The following is a 20,269-nucleotide window of genomic DNA, read 5'->3' as shown; positions in this document are numbered from 1 at the left end:
AAAAGGCTGCTTTGTGTTGGATTGCGGCCAAAAGACATCATATCGGGCATCCAATTCATGATGCTTATCTTTTATCTTACCGTTCTGGAGCATCTAAAATCACCCCGGTTTTGGTGGGGTTAGTGTTGCTCAGTTTTAAGTTTTCTATGCTGTGATTTTTGAACTATTGTTTGTCTACATATTGGTCTTTTTGAAGTATTTTTGACATATGACACATGTCCCTTTCATATCTCTCGCCCTCATTTTATTTAGTGTCGATTTATAACATTTTCCCTTCTAACCTGGAGGAGAAGTTTTTTTTTCAAAAGCTTGCTCATGTTAATGAGGTCTGTACAGAAATGTTGGAAGTGGACAATCTCGGCAAAAAGATAATGATATGCAGTAGAAATTGTAGGTTCGGTTGTATTTTAACGACTATAATGGAAACCGCTTTGCAATCTGCAAACATGAACATTTTGGATGTACTTAATAATACATTGATAGTGATTGGAACTTTTAAATGAATAAATACTTATAATTATGAATAAATATGTCAGAGATAGTAAAAGCAAGATGAGGCAATTGAAAAACGTTATTACTTTAGTCTTTGGCAGATATGTTAATATTAAAAACAAATTCGACAGGAGGAAAACAAAAGACATCTCCTGTTACAAGGGTATAACAACTTATGAATGGTGAATTAAAGATAATTGCATGTCTTCCGAATATCGTATTAAATTTATTAAACACGAGCATTCATTGTCGAAATGCGCATCGAATGCAGTTTAATCGGAACAGTTAATGTGTTTACAGCTATGAATAAAATTAACGGTACCAATTTTCTTGCACCAGATGCGCATTTCGACAATACATGTCTCTTCAGTGATGCTCGTGGACAAAATATTTGAAATCCAAAGCTTATATAAAAGATGAAGAGCTATAATCCAAAAGGTCCAAAAAGTATAGCCAAATCCGTGAAAGGAATCAGAGCTTTGCATGAGGGAGATACATTCCTTAATTTATAATAATTTCTATCATTTTGTAACAGTAAATTTTAATAACACAAAAAATCCGTAAATATACAACACAACATTTCAATTTGCATACTATTTGCTGAAATAACAAATGTATAAATAACCTAAAGGAAATAATAGACGAAACTGTTATTAAGGTTATTCGGTCATCTTTGTTCAGTTATTATATAATGTTGTCATGTACTAGTTCTAGATACACGGTCAAGTATATTTTGTTTATGTACTGACAAAAGCCAACATTTGTTTAAGTCAGAATGAATCATAAGTGCATGCATTTGGACATTATTGAGGCCGTTATTTTTCTCGTGTGATTTTTTTTTACAGTTGTCATTTCATGACCTTTTATAGCTGACTATGCCGTATTAACATTGTTCAATGATGAAGGCCGTATGATGACCTATAATTGATAATGTCTGTCATTTTGGTATCTTGCGAAGAGTTGTCCAATTAGCAATTAAACCATATTTTCTTATGCTACAAGATCTTGTGATGAGATGCAAAATTTCACTTATGACAATTTATTTAAAACTAGTTTCGAGAGAACGGTAAAACATTAATTCGACAAAAGCACTAAAACTTGGAAACCGATAACAAGATAAAACGTTGATAAACATTACATTAGGTGACGATAGTAATTGTAACAAGTTTTTCTTATTGATTGTTTTTAATGCGGTTGGCAAATTTTACATGTTTTATGAAAAAAATAATAATGAAAATGTTCCCTTTATTTTTGACAGATTTTTAAACTGTATGATTTTTTTTTATTAAGGTTTCATTGTTTCTGGTAAAACATCTGTCTTCTTCTTCCAAATCCACTTTCCCTTTCCAAATGGTATGAAGAGAGCAATATCTGCAACAATTAAGCCACAACCTATAATCGTTATCACAGCACCATACTTTGCTAAAGTATATCCAATTTGCATATCCTCTTTTTCTACGTAGTAGTCTCCAATTGCTAATAATGTTATAGCTCCAGGTATTCCTTTAACATATTCTCTCGTTGAACTCATGCTTAGATAACCTACAAAGAATAATCATTCATACATAATTCGAGTAAGTAATTATCTCTAGTTATATGGAAACAACATAATACAAAATAAGGAAACATGACATTCGTGGGAATAAGATAAAATAAATAGATGTTTGTTGTTATACTCTGATTGTTCTGTTTCTTATTGACGCATATAATACATATCCTTTGTATGGAAAAGAAGAAAAAAAACACCTATCACTGAAAAGACTGAGATTCTCATCCGATTTGATATATAAAAAAAATCGAAATTTGAATTTGAATAGAAATGGGGAATGTTTTAAAAAGACAACAACCAAAACCAAAGAGCAGACAACAGCCGAAAACCACCAATGTGTCTTCAATGAAGCTAGAAACTTCTGCATCCGGAGGCGTGCTTCAGCTGGCCCATAAACAAAAATGTATACTAGTTCAGTGATAATAGACGCCATACCAAACTTCGAAATATACACAAGAAACTAAGATTAAAAATCATACAAGACTAACAAAGGCAAGAGGCTGCTGACTTGGGATAGGCGCAAAAATGCGGCGGGTTTAAACGTGTTTTTTTCAGATCTCAACCCTCCCCCGACATCTCTAGCCAATGTAGAAAAAATAAACACACAACAATACGCACAATAAAACTCAGTTCAAAAGAATTCCGAGTCCGATGTCAGAATAGGTAACAAAAGAAACTAAACAAAATGACAATGCTACATACATTAACAAAGGACTGCTAGCAGTTACTGACATGCCAGCTCCAGTACTCAACTAAACTGATTGAAAGATTATGTCCTCTTCATGTGAATAGTAAGTACAATCCTTCCCGTTAGGGGTTTAGTATTATACCATCATAAGATATATGAGAAGAACATAAACCGTTTCATGCCAACAACTGGTATTAGAACAATGTGTTTATTTCCGATGCAAAGACCCTATAAGTGAATCAAGGCAAACTATGCAATCTTTAATTACCTGACCACAGTATCGTAACTATATCCCTTCTAAATAGGTCTGTTTAAAGGTTTTGTTAGGTTTTGAGGTGAATGCCGACATTATTGTGCTTTGTAAAGAATATTACCATACCAAATTTGATGTGAAATACCTGAACGTATAAAGTGTCTGCATATTGAATAATATTTACGAATGATGTCCTTGTACCAATGATAAAATTAAGTAACTGTTTTGACTAGTTTGTGGTACCGAACACCCTGGTGTAATACTTTTTCAGTTATACGTAAATTTCTTGCGCTATAATCTAATACGTTGTTACATACATGAGCAGCGCATCGTACAAGTTGAGATATATAAACACCCTAAGATGGTGACAAAGGAATGTCACCATCTAAATAAAGGCAACAGTAGTATACCGCTGTTCAAAAATCGTAAATCTATGGACAAAAAACAAAATCGGGAAAACAAACTAAAACTGAGGAAACGCATTAAATATAAAAGGAGAACAACGACACAACATTCAAATGTAACACACGGACTAAGCATTAGACAAAATCCGATGAGAATAACCAATATAACATCAAAACCAAATACATAAACCTGGGATAGAAAAGTACCGTGACACGTCTTATAGTAATGTGAATTTACACTAAAAATGGTAATTAATGATAGGAAATGAAAAATCATCGCTTTTATCATAAAGTTTGGTAATGAGTTTCCCGTTAATGATATATATTTCGAGAACGAGGAAAGGGCAGTGTTCATGATTAGTATTAGCTTTATTTAAAGTTAGTTCAATAGAACTGATTTCTTTAGTATACATACTGAAGTTGTTATTATTGCAATTGAGAGCCAATATGTCATCCAAATATCTAAAAGTATTGTTAAAATTTTGTGTCAGAAGAATACCAATATACAAATGTGTATATTCTTATCTCCTGAATCATTACGGAACATACCAATCAATGTAAAAGAGGGTAAAAGTTACAAAAGGAACATACAAATTCATAAGTTAAAAATAATCTGACAACGCTATGGGTTCAAAAAACAACAATCCAACAGACAAATTGGTACACAAATCACAAAATAAAGATTAAATTCTGAGACTTTACGCGTGATAACTTCATACTTTTTAGATTTACAGCTCTCCTAAGACATGTTTTAATAGGTATCGTGCAACAATGTTTTTGTCTATTCATCCGATATTGATCTATCAGCTCTATCCTGTTTCTTTTTATAAATAAATTTTCAATTTGATTCTTTTAAATAGATTGACTATATATGAGCATCTTAATGCAATCAAGTTCATATGCCACAAGTTTATCAGTGATATAGATATTTTGGTAAAAAAGCTTGATATTTTCACTATGTACAGTGGTTAACCAACATAAATTTCGATATTGCTTCGTTTTGTTTCTTAAAGGGAAAAATGGATAAAGTGGCATTTTCACCAGCTAAAAAAAACCAATTATATTGATAACATAAATAAGCGGACATTCACAGTAAAGTGTAAACGTAAGTTGTTTGTGTAGCTTTTTAAAAACCTTCATCGAATTATGAAGAATAAGGAAATTTTGCAGTTTAAAAACAATAACATAAACTAAAATGTTTTACGCTAATTTGTACCTCCAGCAATTCCTGTGCCTAAAGCACATAGTTTTGTAATAACAGCGAACAACTTCTGTTTGCTAAGAGAATGAGTAACCACTGACACCATCAGTAGGAATAATGCACCCGACACTAGTCCGACTGCCTGTTGTAGTTTAGTTCGAATCAGTGCTTTCCAGCTCTCTATATAAAAATAAGAATTACTATCTGAATGAATCTAACCTATTTCAAACATTGTAAGTCGTTCATAATTTTTACAGAAACGAAATTGCTTAAATATAATGTGGTGTGTGGTTTTCACTTAATATTGCTATTTTCTTCTAAAATTTATAATTCAAAGGTAATAGCTCAAATAAATATTTGCTCTAATTGCAGAAAAAAGTATAAGGATTCCTCGCATTTCAACTAACAAATTTTTAACCTTCACTAAAATTGAAGTGTAGTTAAAAATTATATATTATCCGAACAAAAATCTGAGAGAAAATGTCAGCTTCCTGTTAAATATATGAGTAACTGTAACTTAAAGATAGAATGTTCATAATATACATTGTTTTGCTACATTGGCAAACAATCAACTATTCGCTCATTTACAATTTAACTAATATACTGTGCCATCGTTACACGGGTTATGTATACGAAACGAAACTTACCAACCACACAGAAAAAAACAAAAAAAACAAAAAACAAAACAAAGCAGAACCCAACAAAGTAACGCATTTCAAAATGTGTATGTGAAAAAATGAAATATCCATGTTTTAACATTTGAACGTATATACATGTACATGTTTATTATTCAATACTTATATAATCAGTAGCGGTCGTGATCGTCACATGTAAAGCCTTGTTGATTGAACAATACAATGTAAATAAATTGCATTCGAACCATGTCATGGATGTCGACAGAATAAAGATTAAAATTATTTTTAAGTGCTAGCATTTGATTGTTCATCACAGAAATTTAAATCATTTTACTGCCCTAATGTTTTTCATTATAGACTGTCATAAAGAATTATATATCTTCAGAAAATATTTACTTTACGCTTGAAGCTGTTAAAATTATACCGTTCATGATAAAGTTGCAGTTTTATATTAACGTGATGTTGTAAGGGTATTTCACAAAGTACAAACTGACATCAAATTTCTTAGCACATAAGATAAAAAGTACAACAAAACTACCGATCTCGTAGGAAACAAAATGTCTTATATCGAACGGAAAAATCAAAAGCTTATACACATCAAACGAATGGGAAACAACTGTTATATTCCTGACTTTTTACAGACATATGACAAGTATCACTAGTATATGGACGTTTATTAGAATTATCATAGGACTAGGTTGGAATGACCGCAGTAGTATAATGGCCATAGTCAGTACCATAACACAACAATGTCGTTAAAAATTCACCTCATATCAGTTTACAAAGAAATTATTTTTATTGATTGTTTTATTTATCTTTATCTGTTTTATTTCATATGGCAGTAAAGAAGTACCTTGTAAAAAAGTCTTTCATATTTTATCTGGATTTTACATCAACGTTTGTTTCAGACGATTTTATTCAAACTTGTTGAAATGTTCAATCTAGACAATAATTTCTTTCAGTTGTTTGTTTTCTTAAATTTTTCTTTCCTTTTTGTTAGAATTTCTGATATGAGAGTTCCCGTGGTCATGTGCTATGATATTTCGACATCTTAAAGGGGCACTAGCTACGATATATATAAAAAAATAAAGTATGATTTTTTTTAGATCAATCATTAATCAAATTGGAATAATGAAATAATAATTTGCTTTTAGCAATCAATTTCCTTTAATTTTGTTGAAATAAGCGATTAAACATAATTTTTGACTGATTCACTTGCAAGTGAAAACGTCATCATCATTCTAACCGGTATTCATGTGAACTTCAAGTTAACCCCTAGCTAGAGATTGACAACGCATGCATTGTACGTGTACTGGTTATTTAAAGAAAAAGAATGTCAACAATGAAAGTGAAACTACGGTAAATCATTTGATTACTAATTCGTTGCACATAAAATCATTCTTATATGGTTAAAAACAATGAGAAACATCTATTTTTAATCTATAAAATAAAATCAAACAGACCTATAAAAATGCAATTGCACGTGTTGGTTTAATCTATTCGTATCTTTATTTTTGTTTACATCGCTTATATGGTCATCTGAGGTCAAATCGATAGTTAATTAGATGGCGTCTGGACTAAAATACACACGAAACGAACCTATATATTATCTACCCCATGCTCTGTAAACTGTTTATTTTAGACTAATGATAGTTTGGATAAATGTTTTACATTGTTATAAACCAAATATAAGAATTTGAGTCAAATCGGTTACAATGAATTTGACAGCTAGTGCCCCTTTAAGATAATGGTTATTTGTGAAAATGCGCGGTAATCGATAAAAACATGGGATAATAATGTTTGAGAGGTACATTTATATAATTGAAACAGTTTGTAAGTACAAACCTGACTTTAATCGACAGTTAATACCTGGCAATAACCTACAATTTAACCAGAAGATTGAAGCAAGACATTTGGATAACAAATTTCGTAACATACAGACAGTAAAAACAATTTGAGAAAAGGCAGATATTAAAAAAAGAAATAAGATAAAAGGAAAATAGATGAAATCACATGATCATGAAGGGTTAGTGTTTCCCTTATGTCACCTGTCGTGTTAATTATGATGAAGGAAAATTCGGTTTTTAAATTCTTTAATGTAATTTTATAATTGCAAAAAATAAACAAGATTAAATATACCAAGAATTTAAGATGCATGCAAAACAAGGAATGATTAAATTGATACGAGAGTTTATAAAATGGGAAATATTGGCTTCACACTAATTTCAAAGCATGACACATATATGTAGAGACAACGTTAAGCAACCAACAAATGATCAATCGTGCAAACCCTAAGTAAAGTTAAGGTGAATGACATGCAATACATAAGGTATACAAGCAAAACAACAGTGGCTAGTTGTCAATAGTTTTTTTTCTAAATTCAAACTATGTATTCTGTCTAAATGAAATAAATTTACCATCATGATGTGGATTAAGTAATGACATATATAAGCTGTCGCATGGGTGGCCGTTCTTTACTCCTGCATATATCGCAATATCAACACTTGAATGTAATGTGCTGAAATAATATGCTGGCAATCCCCAGACAGCCGTAGTGTACTCATTCCATTTAACTCCAGGATTTAATGATACTGCCAACATAACTACAGACGAAGAGAGCAACGCAATACAAATAAGTGGAAGAACGTTAAGAACTTTGATCACAATTGTTCTCAATAACTCTCCCATTGTTCCGTCATGTATATTTGCTGAAATTTAAACGACACGATATGAGTAAATTTCTTGTTTTATAAAGGACAAGAAGTCATGTGATAAAAAAAATGCAAATTGTCCTATGTTCTGCGTTTCTATGGTAGATGTTGACATACAGAAAACTTTATATATTAATATTAAGACCAACACAATAAAACATCTGTATTAAATAAGATTTGTAATTAAACATTGTTTGAATAACATTGATAACATGCAGAACAAAGTGTTTTAACAGACAAGTCAAATCCATCTATATAACAAGTCTTATGAATATTGATTTTATTACCAACTATAATATTATTTTTAGTATGTATGGATAGTGTATAACTACATCAAAATAAAAATAAATATACAGAACGACTTTAGAAACGCAACACTAGATTATTCTTTTTATTTCCCATTTTCAGATAAGCAATTTTTTGTAAACAAACTTATGAACAGAAAGTTCTTTCATTACTTCAATGATTAAAAGAAATGTCAGTTCGAAATTTGAATTGATTACGTCATTTTCAATGTTCAAATATTGTGGTATACACTGAAACCCTGGTTTTCCCCTTACCAATGAACGTGTCACCGTCAAAAGCAATGACTGCCTGTAACAAATGCAAACATGAATGTCAGATAGGTCAACCAATTCTGTTCGGCACGTTTTGGGTTCTATTTTGGACCTTCTGATTTTGCCGTTGTTCCACCCATTACAATGGGTTATGGCATTTATCCGGTTGACACTATAAGGCTTCAAATGTTTTCTGCAGTCAATTCTTTGGCAGTCCAGTTAATGGGACACAGTTATGGCATAAAGCTGTGCAAAATGGCATTCAGCAATTTGATTAGCAGTTGACGTTGCGGCCGTACATCTGTCGGGAAAATGGCGTTGCGTAATCAAATTCTATTGACGTTGCATTTTCACTACATGTTGATCTGGTCACTGATGGTTTTCAACAAAACCCGTCTATCGGTATCATTGTCGGAAGGACATTAAGACGGGTGAGCGTCACTGATGAGTCTTTTATAGACAAAACGCGTGTCTGGCGTATATATAAAATTTAATCCTGCTATCTATGATGAGTTTATTTTGACGTCAAATTGTCTGGTTGCAGCACGTTCACGTTTTCATTTTTCGCATTATTCTAATGGATTGATTCAGTTTTTTATTCCTCAGTCTAGGCAATATAGAGATGAAACATTTTATAACTGATTTAAGTGAGGCCAATGATTGAAAAAACTGTTTCACAAAGAAAAAAATGAAAAAATCTTTTATTGGTTCAAAATTTCGCTTTCTGAAATTCGTGCGCTCTCAATAACCCGTTATGTTCAATTATCTAAGAGAAGTCAGATGTTGATTTTTTCGAAAGAGAATGAAGTATGATAAGCATGCATACTATGTTTATGAAGATCAAACATGATTTGGTAAATAAAGTCAACAAAATGAGTGTTGCGTTTTTAAAGCCAGTCAGTATATTTACTATGAAAATAGCTCGTTTCAAATTACGTGCTTCCTGTATGCTTTCAAAGATTTTTACATTCATCAAGATCGTTTTAACTTAAATATTAGAAAAGTATATAAATATTTGTGAGCGAGGCTTATCTTTAAAAAGGTTTTATGATAATACTGGAATTGTTTTCTGTAAAGAATAAAAATAAAAATAACATGTTCAGATTTGTATTTAGCAAAAGAAGTTGACTTAAGTATAAACATTCTTGATTGATAATGATAATCATTAGTGCTATATTGTTTATAATACTTATGCATATTGAGTATTCTTTTCTTTTATTACACGTTCTTGATAAAAAGTTAAATCCTCAAAACATGATCTTTAAAAATTTGTTCTTCTTATATTAAATTTATTTTGCATACTTCTATAGTGGACTTAGATATTAATATGTACCTATGGGTTGTTTGAAGAAAAGTCACATTGACATTGATATTGCATTTTTAATATTTTTGTTTTAATTTTTACCCGGTGTTTTTTTTTCATATTAGATCAGAGGTAATCAAACGTAATGAAATGTTTATCCTGGCCATCTTTTCGTGTCGTCTGTTTCCTAAGAAATAGATTTGTTGACTAGTGACTCTGCATATATTGAAAAACGAGATACAATACATGCACGATTCCAAACTAATAGTCTATTAATAGTATAAGAGTAGCTTCCAATGCAAAGCATGCTAAGTTGAAGTGATATATAGGTTATTAACCAATTCTTAATTATAAATTACTATTACTACAATCCTGTCCATTTTTTTAGGATTGTGAACCACCGAAGAAAATTTCTTAACGGGTTTGTACTAACATGCATATGAGCAATACGACTGGTGCCACTTGTGAAACGAAACCTGCCTACTCTCCCAAAGCACATGATATCAACCCACGTTTTTGTTAGACTCCTGTTGCGTTATCTTTTGTTTTCTATGTTGTGCTTTGTGTACTATTATTTGTATGCTGGTAGTGTTTTTTTTCAGCCATTGCGTCGTCAGTTTAATTTCAACTGTTGCGTTTATAAGTCTCATTTGTATCCTTCCCCTACCATTTCAATATTAAAAGGTGTTAGGTTATCAAAAGATCAAATTGAAAAAAATAAAATAAATGTGGAATTTCGGCTAGCTTTCTATTGTTTATGCAAATTATTGTCCATCCTTTGAAAAGGAACTCAGATAATCGATATCTTAATACATTTACAAGGTCAATAAACGAATTTGGAAATAAAGTGTTTTTGCGGTAAGGACAAAAACCATAATTAAACATATCTTAATAATACCGGTTTGTTTTAGGACAAGCAAACAAATGTATACAAGAATTCATTCATTGTCATAAAAAGGATAAACACATTTAAAGGAAGTTTTAAACAATATTACCTCTGCATGATTAAATCATTTGAGCATATAATAAGGACTAAATTTTATTGATCAGTCGTTGACAAGATTTCCATCGTTTGACTCTTCCAGCAATGCCATTGTTCTAAAGCATTTTTTCAAGAGATTGGGAGACGTCGATGAAGGAATGATTTTCTGATGTAAATAATCTATGGCCAGTTCTAGTGATTCAATACCACTATCACTTTACGTTCGAAGTACAGGACTGTACCTTTTTGAAGGTATCAGTGTGTACGATTTAAGATATGTAAAGAGAGGCATTCACTTATTATGGTATTATAGAGACAATCCATAGTTTGTGTATTTTCGTACAAATAAAGGCAACAGTAGTATACCGCTGTTCAAAACTCATAAATCCATGGACAAAAAACAAAATCGAGGTAACAAACTAAAACCGAGGGAAACGCATTAAATATAAGAGGAGAACAACGACATAACACCGAAACGTAACACACACAGAAACGGACCAAGCATCAGACAAAACACCACGAGAATAACAAATATAACACGAAAACCAAATACATGAATTTGGGATAGACAAGTACCCTGCCACATCTTATCTCAATTTCTCAAAAATAAGAGAAAACACAAACGACTCAACGTTAAAATGCAACACACACAGAAACGAACAATAATATAACAATGGCCATCTTCCTGACTTGGTACAGGACACTTTTAAAGGGGAATAAAAGTGGTGGGTTGAACCTGGTTTTGTGGCATGCCAAACCTCGCACTTTAATGGCAAAGTTAAATATAACATTGAAATGACAACATAATATTACAGGACTACAATACAAATTAATAGAACATATTAGACAAAGAAAAACATGTTCCAATTATAAGATTTGTTTAATTCATAATTCTTTAGTCTTTTGTACGGAAAGGGTATATGTAAACAAGCGATTGATTTTCCAATCTTTAACCTTGTTCAGGTGGACATGATACCATTACCAAACAGTCCTTATTTCAAATGCTTCTTGTTATGATATTGTAATTATTGTATTTATTTATGTTGGCCTGATTTGTGTTGTGTGGCCTGATAGTTGTTTACAGAATAATCTTAGAACTGTGCAGTTTAGAGATATTCCTTTCACGAATTTGGTTATACTTTTTGGACCTTTTGTATTATAGCTCTTCAACTTTTATATATGCTTTGGATTTCAAATATTTTGGCCACGAGCATCACTGAAGAGACATGAATTGTCGAAATGCGCATCTGGTGCAACAAAATTGGTACCGTTGATTTTATTAGAAATCACTGGAACAATTACAGAATGATTGGAACTTTCCAGAATGATCCTAATAAAAGATGAGTTATATAAACTTATACATTTTACTAGAAACTTCCGTTGTAACTTTCCAGGATGTTCCATTATAGACTGTTCTAGAATCTTCCATGACAACTATATATATATATACAGACACTAAAGTTAAACTCTCACTCTTACTCTTGGACTTGGACTTAGACATTGATAGACAGTAGCATTCACAGCATTTAGATTGACACTTTTATTCTACAAACAACATCATACTGGATTGTGACCTTAGTAGTGAACGTAATATTCAGATTGGATTCCGAAAGATATCCGGATACAGATAAAGATAAAAGATTGGACTCATATTTTGACAGTTAAGTTGACAGTAATATTTGTGTAATACTTCTTGTAAACTTTTGTATAATAAATATTGTTAAATTCTACTATTGATTTGTGTCTTTTGTTGGCTACAATTTAAAGGCGATTTCTGGCCGTAACAGAAATTGGGGGCTCGTCCGGGATCCTGAATTATCTTATTCAAAATTTGTTTAGTAATTTTTATTATAACTAGCCAACAAAATTCTACAAAATGGCATTTGATGCCGGTAAATTTTTGAAAACGCTAGACCTGGAGAGTTTTGATAATTTAAAGAAAGAGGAATTAGTGTTGCTTGCTAAACATTTGAAATTAGATTTTAAAGTATCTATGAGAAAACAAATTATAAAAAATTTGGCAATAGACAAATTAGTTGACGCAGAAGTTTTAGGTGAAGAGGCTCTTGAGCTTAAGGTTGAAAATATTGACGCCTTTAAATTAAAACAGCTAGAATTAGAACATGAACTCAAATTAAAAGAACTGGAGATAAGAAAAGAAGATGAACTTAAATTAAAACAAGATGAACTTAAATTAAAACAGGCAGAACTGGAAATGAAGGAAAGGTTGGAAATGGAGAAAATAAAAGAAAAAAAAAGATGAATTTAAGTGTTAAACAGGCAGAACTTGAAATGAGGGAAAGACTAGAGATGGAGAAACTAAAACTTGAAATGGTCAAAGAAGAAAGCAACACTAAAGTCCAGACGAAATCAGAATATTTTGATGCAGCAAAAAATATACGTTTGGTTCCCAGATTTTGTGAAAAAACAGTCGATAAATATTTTCCACAGTTTGAGAAAATTGCTCATAACTTGAATTGGCCAAAGCCATATTGGACTACAATGCTACAAAGTGTTTATGAGGGTAAGGCCGCTGAAATATACTCCGCACTTCCATCAGAAAAAAAGTTCCGATTATGACACGGTGAAACAGGAAGTTTTGAAAGCTTATGAACTAGTACCAGAAGCATATAGACAGAAATTTAGATCTTATAAAAAGTTTGATTCGCAAACCTATGTGGAATTTGCTCGGGAAAAAGAAGATCTATTTGATAAATGGCTTACTTCAAAGAAAACAGATAACAATTTTGATAACCTAAGACAATTGATGTTATTAGAAGAGTTCAAACAATGTGTTCATTTAGACTTAAAAACACATTTAGACGACAAAACTGTTGGGACAATACATGATGCAGCTGTAATTTCAGATAATTATACCCTTTCACATAAAAGAAGTTTCAAGGGTCAAAATCTTAATATCAATTCAAGTGGAAATTACAAAAATCAAAGCACTGAGCGTACTGATAGTAAGCCTGTTGCACAGAATAAGAGTCAGTCCAGTTTTAATATGTCTAGTCCAAAATTTGATACTTTTGAGAAGAAGTCACTGATTTGTGCTTATTGTAAAAAGAATGGTCACCTGATGGCTGATTGTTTTAGACTCCAGAAGAAGAATGAACGAGATAATAAGCCGAAGTCCAGTGCGTGTACGACACCTTATATTACCAGTACGTTGGAATGTCCTGCGAGTCAGGCTTGTATGTCCAGTTTTTGTGATTACATGGAGGAATATAAACCCTTTATGTCTGATGGGTTTATTTCTATTGTTGATGATACCACTCTTCAGCCTATTAAGATTTTACGAGACACTGAAGCTTCTCAGTCTTTATTGTTAGAAGGTGTGTTGCCTTTGTCCGAGAAGACTTCTGTTGGTGCCTCCGTTTTGTTACAAGGTGTAGAGTTAGGTTGTATATATGTTCCTCTCCATCGTATTTATCTGAAGTCAGATTTGATAACTGGACCAGTTATTGTAGGTGTTCGTCCTAATCTCCCTGTAGAGGGTGTTACATTATTGGTAGGAAATGATCTAGCTAGGAACAAAGTGGTTGCTGAACCAATTGTTACCAGTGAACCAGTGGTGGATGTTAAATCACCTGAAGATGATGCTGAATTGTATCCAGCTTGTGTTGTTACTAGAGCGATGGCTAGAAAACAACAAGATGAGAATTTGCAAGAAGACCAGTTTGATTACATGGACCTCTCTGACACTTTCCTAGCTGACATTGAAGGTCCTGGTAGCTCAGGAAAGGCCATAATAAGACCACCTAGTGTTAACAAGAATGTTATTATGCCATGGCCAAACGTAAACAGCCATTCATTAGACCGAAAGAATTTATTCAAAGAAAAACATAAAGACCCTGAGGTTCTTCAGCTCAACCAGCGGGCTCAACCACAGGAGGAAGCAGACAAAGTGGCCGAATGCTATCACCATCAGGACGGCATTTTAATGAGGAAGTGGAGGCCTCCTGATGCTACCCCAGAGGAGGAATGGAGAGTGGTATACCAAGTGGTGGTGCCTAAAGTTTATAGGCAAGAAATTATTGGTCTTGCCCATGACACCCCCTTGGCTGGACACTTAGGTATAAGGAAGACTTGCCTTAAGATCTTGCAGCATTTCTACTGGCCCAGACTTCGAAATGATGTCGCAGAATACTGCAAATCATGCCATATATGCCAGGTTGTTGGTAAGCCTAACCAGAAAATACCACCAGCACCACTTCTGCCTATTCCAGCCTTTGACGAACCTTTCAGCAGAGTTTTAATTGACTGCGTTGGACCTTTACCAAAGACCAAAACTGGAAATGCGTATTTATTGACAATCATGTGTACATCCACTCGCTTTCCTGAGGCTATTCCGCTAAGAAATATCAAGACACCTACTATTGTCAAAGCACTTATAAAATTTTTCACATTAGTAGGACTTCCTAAGTCTATACAGTCCGACCAGGGATCAAATTTCATGTCAGGTTTATTTCAGCAAGTCGTGTACCAGTTAGGGATTGCTCAGTATAGATCAAGTGCGTACCATCCAGAATCTCAAGGTGCCTTAGAACGTTTTCACCAAACATTGAAGAACATGATTAGAACTTTTTGTCTTCAATTTGATAGAGACTGGGATGATGGAGTTCACTTTCTACTTTTTGCAGTCCGAGAGGCTGTTCAAGAATCCCTTGGATTTAGTCCCTTTGAGTTGGTATTTGGCCATACTGTAAGGGGACCGTTAAAATTGATTAAGGAAAAGTGGCTTACTGAACATACTGACTTGAATCTTTTAGACTATGTATCTAGATTTAAAGAAAAATTGTATACTGCTTGTCAAATTGCTCAGAAAAACTTAAAAAATGTACAGAGCAAGATGAAAATTTGGTATGATAAAGATGCCAGGGATAGAGTATTTAAGCGTGGTGATAAGGTACTTGTATTTTTGCCAGTCCCTGGACATCCTTTACAGGCTAAATATTGTGGTCCTTATACAATAGAGAGTAAAATCAATGATTTGAATTATATTGTAAAAACTGAAGGTCGGCGTAAACAAAACAGAGTGTGTCATATTAATATGTTAAAACCATATTTTGAGCGTACTAATGAATGTGAGAGTAAACCAGTTGCCACTTTAGGCATGGTTAAATTTGAGAACAATCATGACAAACCAGATGTAATTGAACCACCTTTTAGTTCTAAAACTATCGAAGAGACAGTTAGATTGAAAAATTCAGAAATTTTGTCAAATTTAGACTCAAAACTTGCACATCTGTCTTTTGATCGTAGAGAAGAAATAAAAACTTTGGTATTTTCTTTTTAAAATCTTTTTCCAGATGTGCCAAACAAAACTACTGCTGTTTGTCATGATGTTGATGTAGGAGATGCTTCTCAAATTAAGCAACATCCTTACCGGCTCAATCCACTCAAACTTGAAGCTATGAGAAAAGAAATTAAATATATGCTTGACAATGATATTATTGAGCCGAGTAACAGTGAATGGAGCTCTCCTTGTCTCCTTGTGCCAAAACCAGATAAAACCTTTCGTTTCGTGACTGATTTCAGAAAAGTAAATTCAGTCTCAAAATCTGATTCCTATCCAATTCCAAGGATAGACGATTGTTTTGATAACATTGGTCAAGTAAAATTTGTGAGCAAATTTGATTTGTTGAAAGGTTATTGGCAATTTCCATTGACACAGAGAGCTCGTGAAATATCAGCTTTTGTTACACCAGATGGCTTATTTCAATAAACTGTAATGCCGTTTGGCATGAAAAGTGCACCAGCTACATTTCAAAGAATGATCAATAATGTTATAAAAGATTTAAACTGTTGTTATGCTTATATTGATGATCTAATTGTATGTAGTGATAGCTGGGAACAGCATTTAACACATTTATATGATACTTTTGATAGATTGTCACAATCAAATTTGACTGTTAATCTTGGTAAAAGTGAATTTTGTCAGGCCACTGTTGATTATTTAGGGCATACAGTTGGCCAAGGTCAAGTGAAACCTATTATGGCTAAAGTAGAAGCCATTTCCAAATTTCCTCCTCCTACAAATAGAAAACAACTTATGAGATATTTAGGCATGATTGGATTTTACAGAAAATTTTGTTCAAATTTTGCTACTGTGGTTCAACCATTGACTCATCTTTTACGAAAAGATTCTAAATTTATCTGGAGTGAAAATTGTCAAAACGCTTTTGAAAATAGCAAATCACTTTTAATTAATAGTCCAGTTCTGATTACTCCAGATTTTGAAAAAAACAATTTAAACTTGCCGTTGATGCAAGCGATGTAGGAATTGGAGCTGTTTTATATCAAGAGACAGATGATAATGTTGAGAAACCTATATCATATTTTTCTAAGAAATTAGATAAACATCAGAAAAATTATTCAACTATTGAAAAAGAGTGTTTTGCAATGTTGTCAGCACTTCAACATTTTGATGTATATTTGAATCCCACTGTATATCCTATTCTTGTTTGTACTGATCATAATCCTCTCACCTTCATACATAAAATGAGAAACAAGAATCAGAGGTTGACTAGGTGGAGTTTATTGTTACAGGAATATGATGTCATTGTAAAACACATTAAGGGTAAAGATAATGTAATAGCAGATGCTTTCTCTAGAGCTTATTAAAACACTTTGTATATACTATGTATTTTTGTTCATATTATTCATGATAAGTTTTTGTTACACTAAAACTTCTTTTAAGGGGGGAGGTGTTATGATATTGTAATTATTGTATTTATTTATGTTGGCCTGATTTGTGTTGTGTGGCCTGATAGTTGTTTACAGAATAATCTTAGAACTGTGCAGTTTAGAAATCACTGGAACAATTACAGAATGATTGGAACTTTCCAGAATGATCCTAATAAAAGATGAGTCTTTTGTTGGCTACAATTTAAAGGCGATTTCTGGCCGTAACAGAAATTGGCAGAAATTGCCTTTAAATTGTAGCCAACAAAAGACACAAATCAATAGTAGAATTTAACAATATTTATTATACAAAAGTTTACAAGAAGTATTACACAAATATTACTGTCAACTTAACTGTCAAAATATGAGTCCAATCTTTTATCTTTATCTGTATCCGGATATCTTTCGGAATCCAATCTGAATATTACGTTCACTACTAAGGTCACAATCCAGTATGATGTTGTTTGTAGAATAAAAGTGTTAATCCAAATGCTGTGAATGCTACTGTCTATCAATGTCTAAGTCCAAGTCCAAGAGTAAGAGTGAGAGTTTAACTTTAGTGTCTGTATATATATATAGTTGTCATGGAAGATTCTAGAACAGTCTATAATGGAACATCCTGGAAAGTTACAACGGAAGTTTCTAGTAAAATGTAGAAGTTTATATAACTCATCTTTTATTAGGATCATTCTGGAAAGTTCCAATCATTCTGTAATTGTTCCAGTGATTTCTAATAAAATCAACGGTACCAATTTTGTTGCACCAGATGCGCATTTCGACAATTCATGTCTCTTCAGTGATGCTCGTGGCCAAAATATTTGAAATCCAAAGCATATATAAAAGTTGAAGAGCTATAATACAAAAGGTCCAAAAAGTATAACCAAATTCGTGAAAGGAATATCTCTAAACTGCACAGTTCTAAGATTATTCTGTAAACAACTATCAGGCCACACAACACAAATCAGGCCAACATAAATAAATACAATAATTACAATATCATAACATTCTAGGAAAAACAAAAACTTGAAGTTATATTTCAAAAATTCCCCAAATTAACGAATTCAACTTATATACCTGCGTTTTTTTCACATAATATGAAAAAGTTCCGTTGATTATCTTTTTTTATTCATATTTTTTTAAAACTGTTTTCATGTAATTTATATTATACCACCTTATACTCCTTTTAGTATTATCTATTTTTGAAAGCAACGTTTGTAAGTAAATTTATATAACCCTTTTCCCGGATTATTGATATATATCTAACTACAGCTATAAAGAATTTAATTCATTATTTCAATTTTTATTTGTTTTTGTTTTCCCTTATTTTTGTTGTTCTGTAACGTTTGCACCATTTTATGATGAAATTGTCTCTATGTCTGGTATAACAGTTGACTTCTTTTGCCAAATCCACTTTTCTTCCCCGAATGGAATATGAAGACAAATGTAACCAAGTATAAATGCACAAGCTATTATCGTAGTAACAGCGCTGTACTTTGCCAAGTTATATCCAACTTGAATCTCCTCCTTTTCTGGAAAGTAAAAGCTATTGGCCGGATCATAAAGTGATTTTGCTTTTACTGATATAGCTTCCGGGATTCCTCGTTTGTATTCATAGATTGCTTGATAAGAATAATAAACTGTAAAAGATCGAAATAATCATTTTCATACTCATATGGGGTTATTTAGATACATTATGCAGGCATTATGATAACTGGAGGAAACAAATCAAAGCAATACAATATGCTGATGCTAAAATGGGAATACATGATTTAGAACATTCAGACAAAAAAATCTAAAATTGTAGCATTTCATTCATGACATGTCAAATAACGTGCATGCGGTTACCAATTTGTTTCTTATTTCGATTCACTCCGGGATGTACGTTACTCTTGTTTTTTTTTTACCTTTTGTCAGATGTCATGTAGTGCCAATAAAGATAGTGACCGCTAACCCATTCTTTTCGTTTCACAATGAAGTTGAAAAAGCCTTCAAAAGATGTTTTTAAATATTTTGAACTTTTCCTTTTTTCTGACAGCTTTCTGTTTTTGTTTGCCTACGCCTGTGTATATCGAATAAACCTATTTTGTAAATTTGAGTTTCTTTCGATCAAAATTTGCATTACTTGCATCATACTTTTTATGAGGGAGTAAATTTAGCCCAATCGTTGCATTAACCAGTGTAGTGATCATGGTTGGCAATAATGCTTATCTGACATGACATATGTGTTGTAATTCCATTTAAGGCCTATATGTTCTTTGCCATCAAAGGTTTGTTGATCAGTCAATGTATAATAGATAGTTTTTGTCTACCGACTATTTAAGCGCCATGTATTTTAAAAGAATTTAAATTATTTGTTCATTTGGAAACTTTATTCTAATAATATACTTTCAAATAAAATCACTTTAAATAATTACGACTTACCTCCAATTGTTCCTGTCCCTAAAGCAGTAATATTGGTGACAATTTTAAACAGTTTCTGCTTAATAACGTCATTGGTGATTACAGAAATAATTAATAGAAATAGTGCTGCAGACACTTGTCCAGTTGCTTCATGCAATGCCGATCGAACAGGTAATTTCCAACTTTCTAAATAGAAAAAAAAGTTTTCGGTATATTATATATTCGACTAAAATTATAACTCAAATCAATATATCTTTCCTTAATACGTACAAAAAATAACTATTGTATACATATCTTCATCCCTTTTGGCTGAGTTTATAGAACGGTTGTCTTTTCTTTAACATTAATTGCACGATGCAAAGATGTGATGAGAGTTTTGCGCTCAGTTTTGTAAAAAGATGTCT

The 20,269-nt window shown here is 32.3% G+C and overlaps 1 protein-coding gene across 1 annotated transcript; it reads right to left on the bottom strand.

Annotated features, from left to right (window-relative positions):
- Positions 1-1,658: 1,658 nt before the first annotated feature.
- Positions 1,659-4,762, bottom strand: LOC139499350 (uncharacterized). The gene is made up of 2 exons (XM_071288021.1): positions 4,603-4,762; positions 1,659-2,034 (listed from the first exon to the last, which is right to left on the bottom strand). Exons 1-2 carry the CDS (start codon positions 4,691-4,693, stop codon positions 1,778-1,780), a joined length of 348 nt encoding a protein of 115 aa, XP_071144122.1. The 5' UTR covers positions 4,694-4,762; the 3' UTR covers positions 1,659-1,777.
- Between the last annotated feature and the right edge of the window lie 15,507 nt (positions 4,763-20,269).

The sequence above is a fragment of the Mytilus edulis genome, chromosome 12, assembly GCF_963676685.1.
Source record: "Mytilus edulis chromosome 12, xbMytEdul2.2, whole genome shotgun sequence".
Classification (NCBI taxonomy): domain Eukaryota; kingdom Metazoa; phylum Mollusca; class Bivalvia; order Mytilida; family Mytilidae; genus Mytilus; species Mytilus edulis.
Note: the sequence above shows the minus strand (reverse complement) of the source record. Positions and strands in the feature narration are given on the sequence as shown.

What these genes read in the sequence shown, in the direction of transcription:
- LOC139499350 (XM_071288021.1), bottom strand. Translation starts at nt 4,693, where the DNA reads ATGGTGTCAGTGGTTACTCATTCTCTTAGCAAACAGAAGTTGTTCGCT. An exon ending in AGGCACAGGAATTGCTGGAG is followed by an intron (nt 2,035 to 4,602) that starts GTACAAATTAGC and finishes TATTCTTTGTAG; the next exon opens with GTTATCTAAGCATGAGTTCA.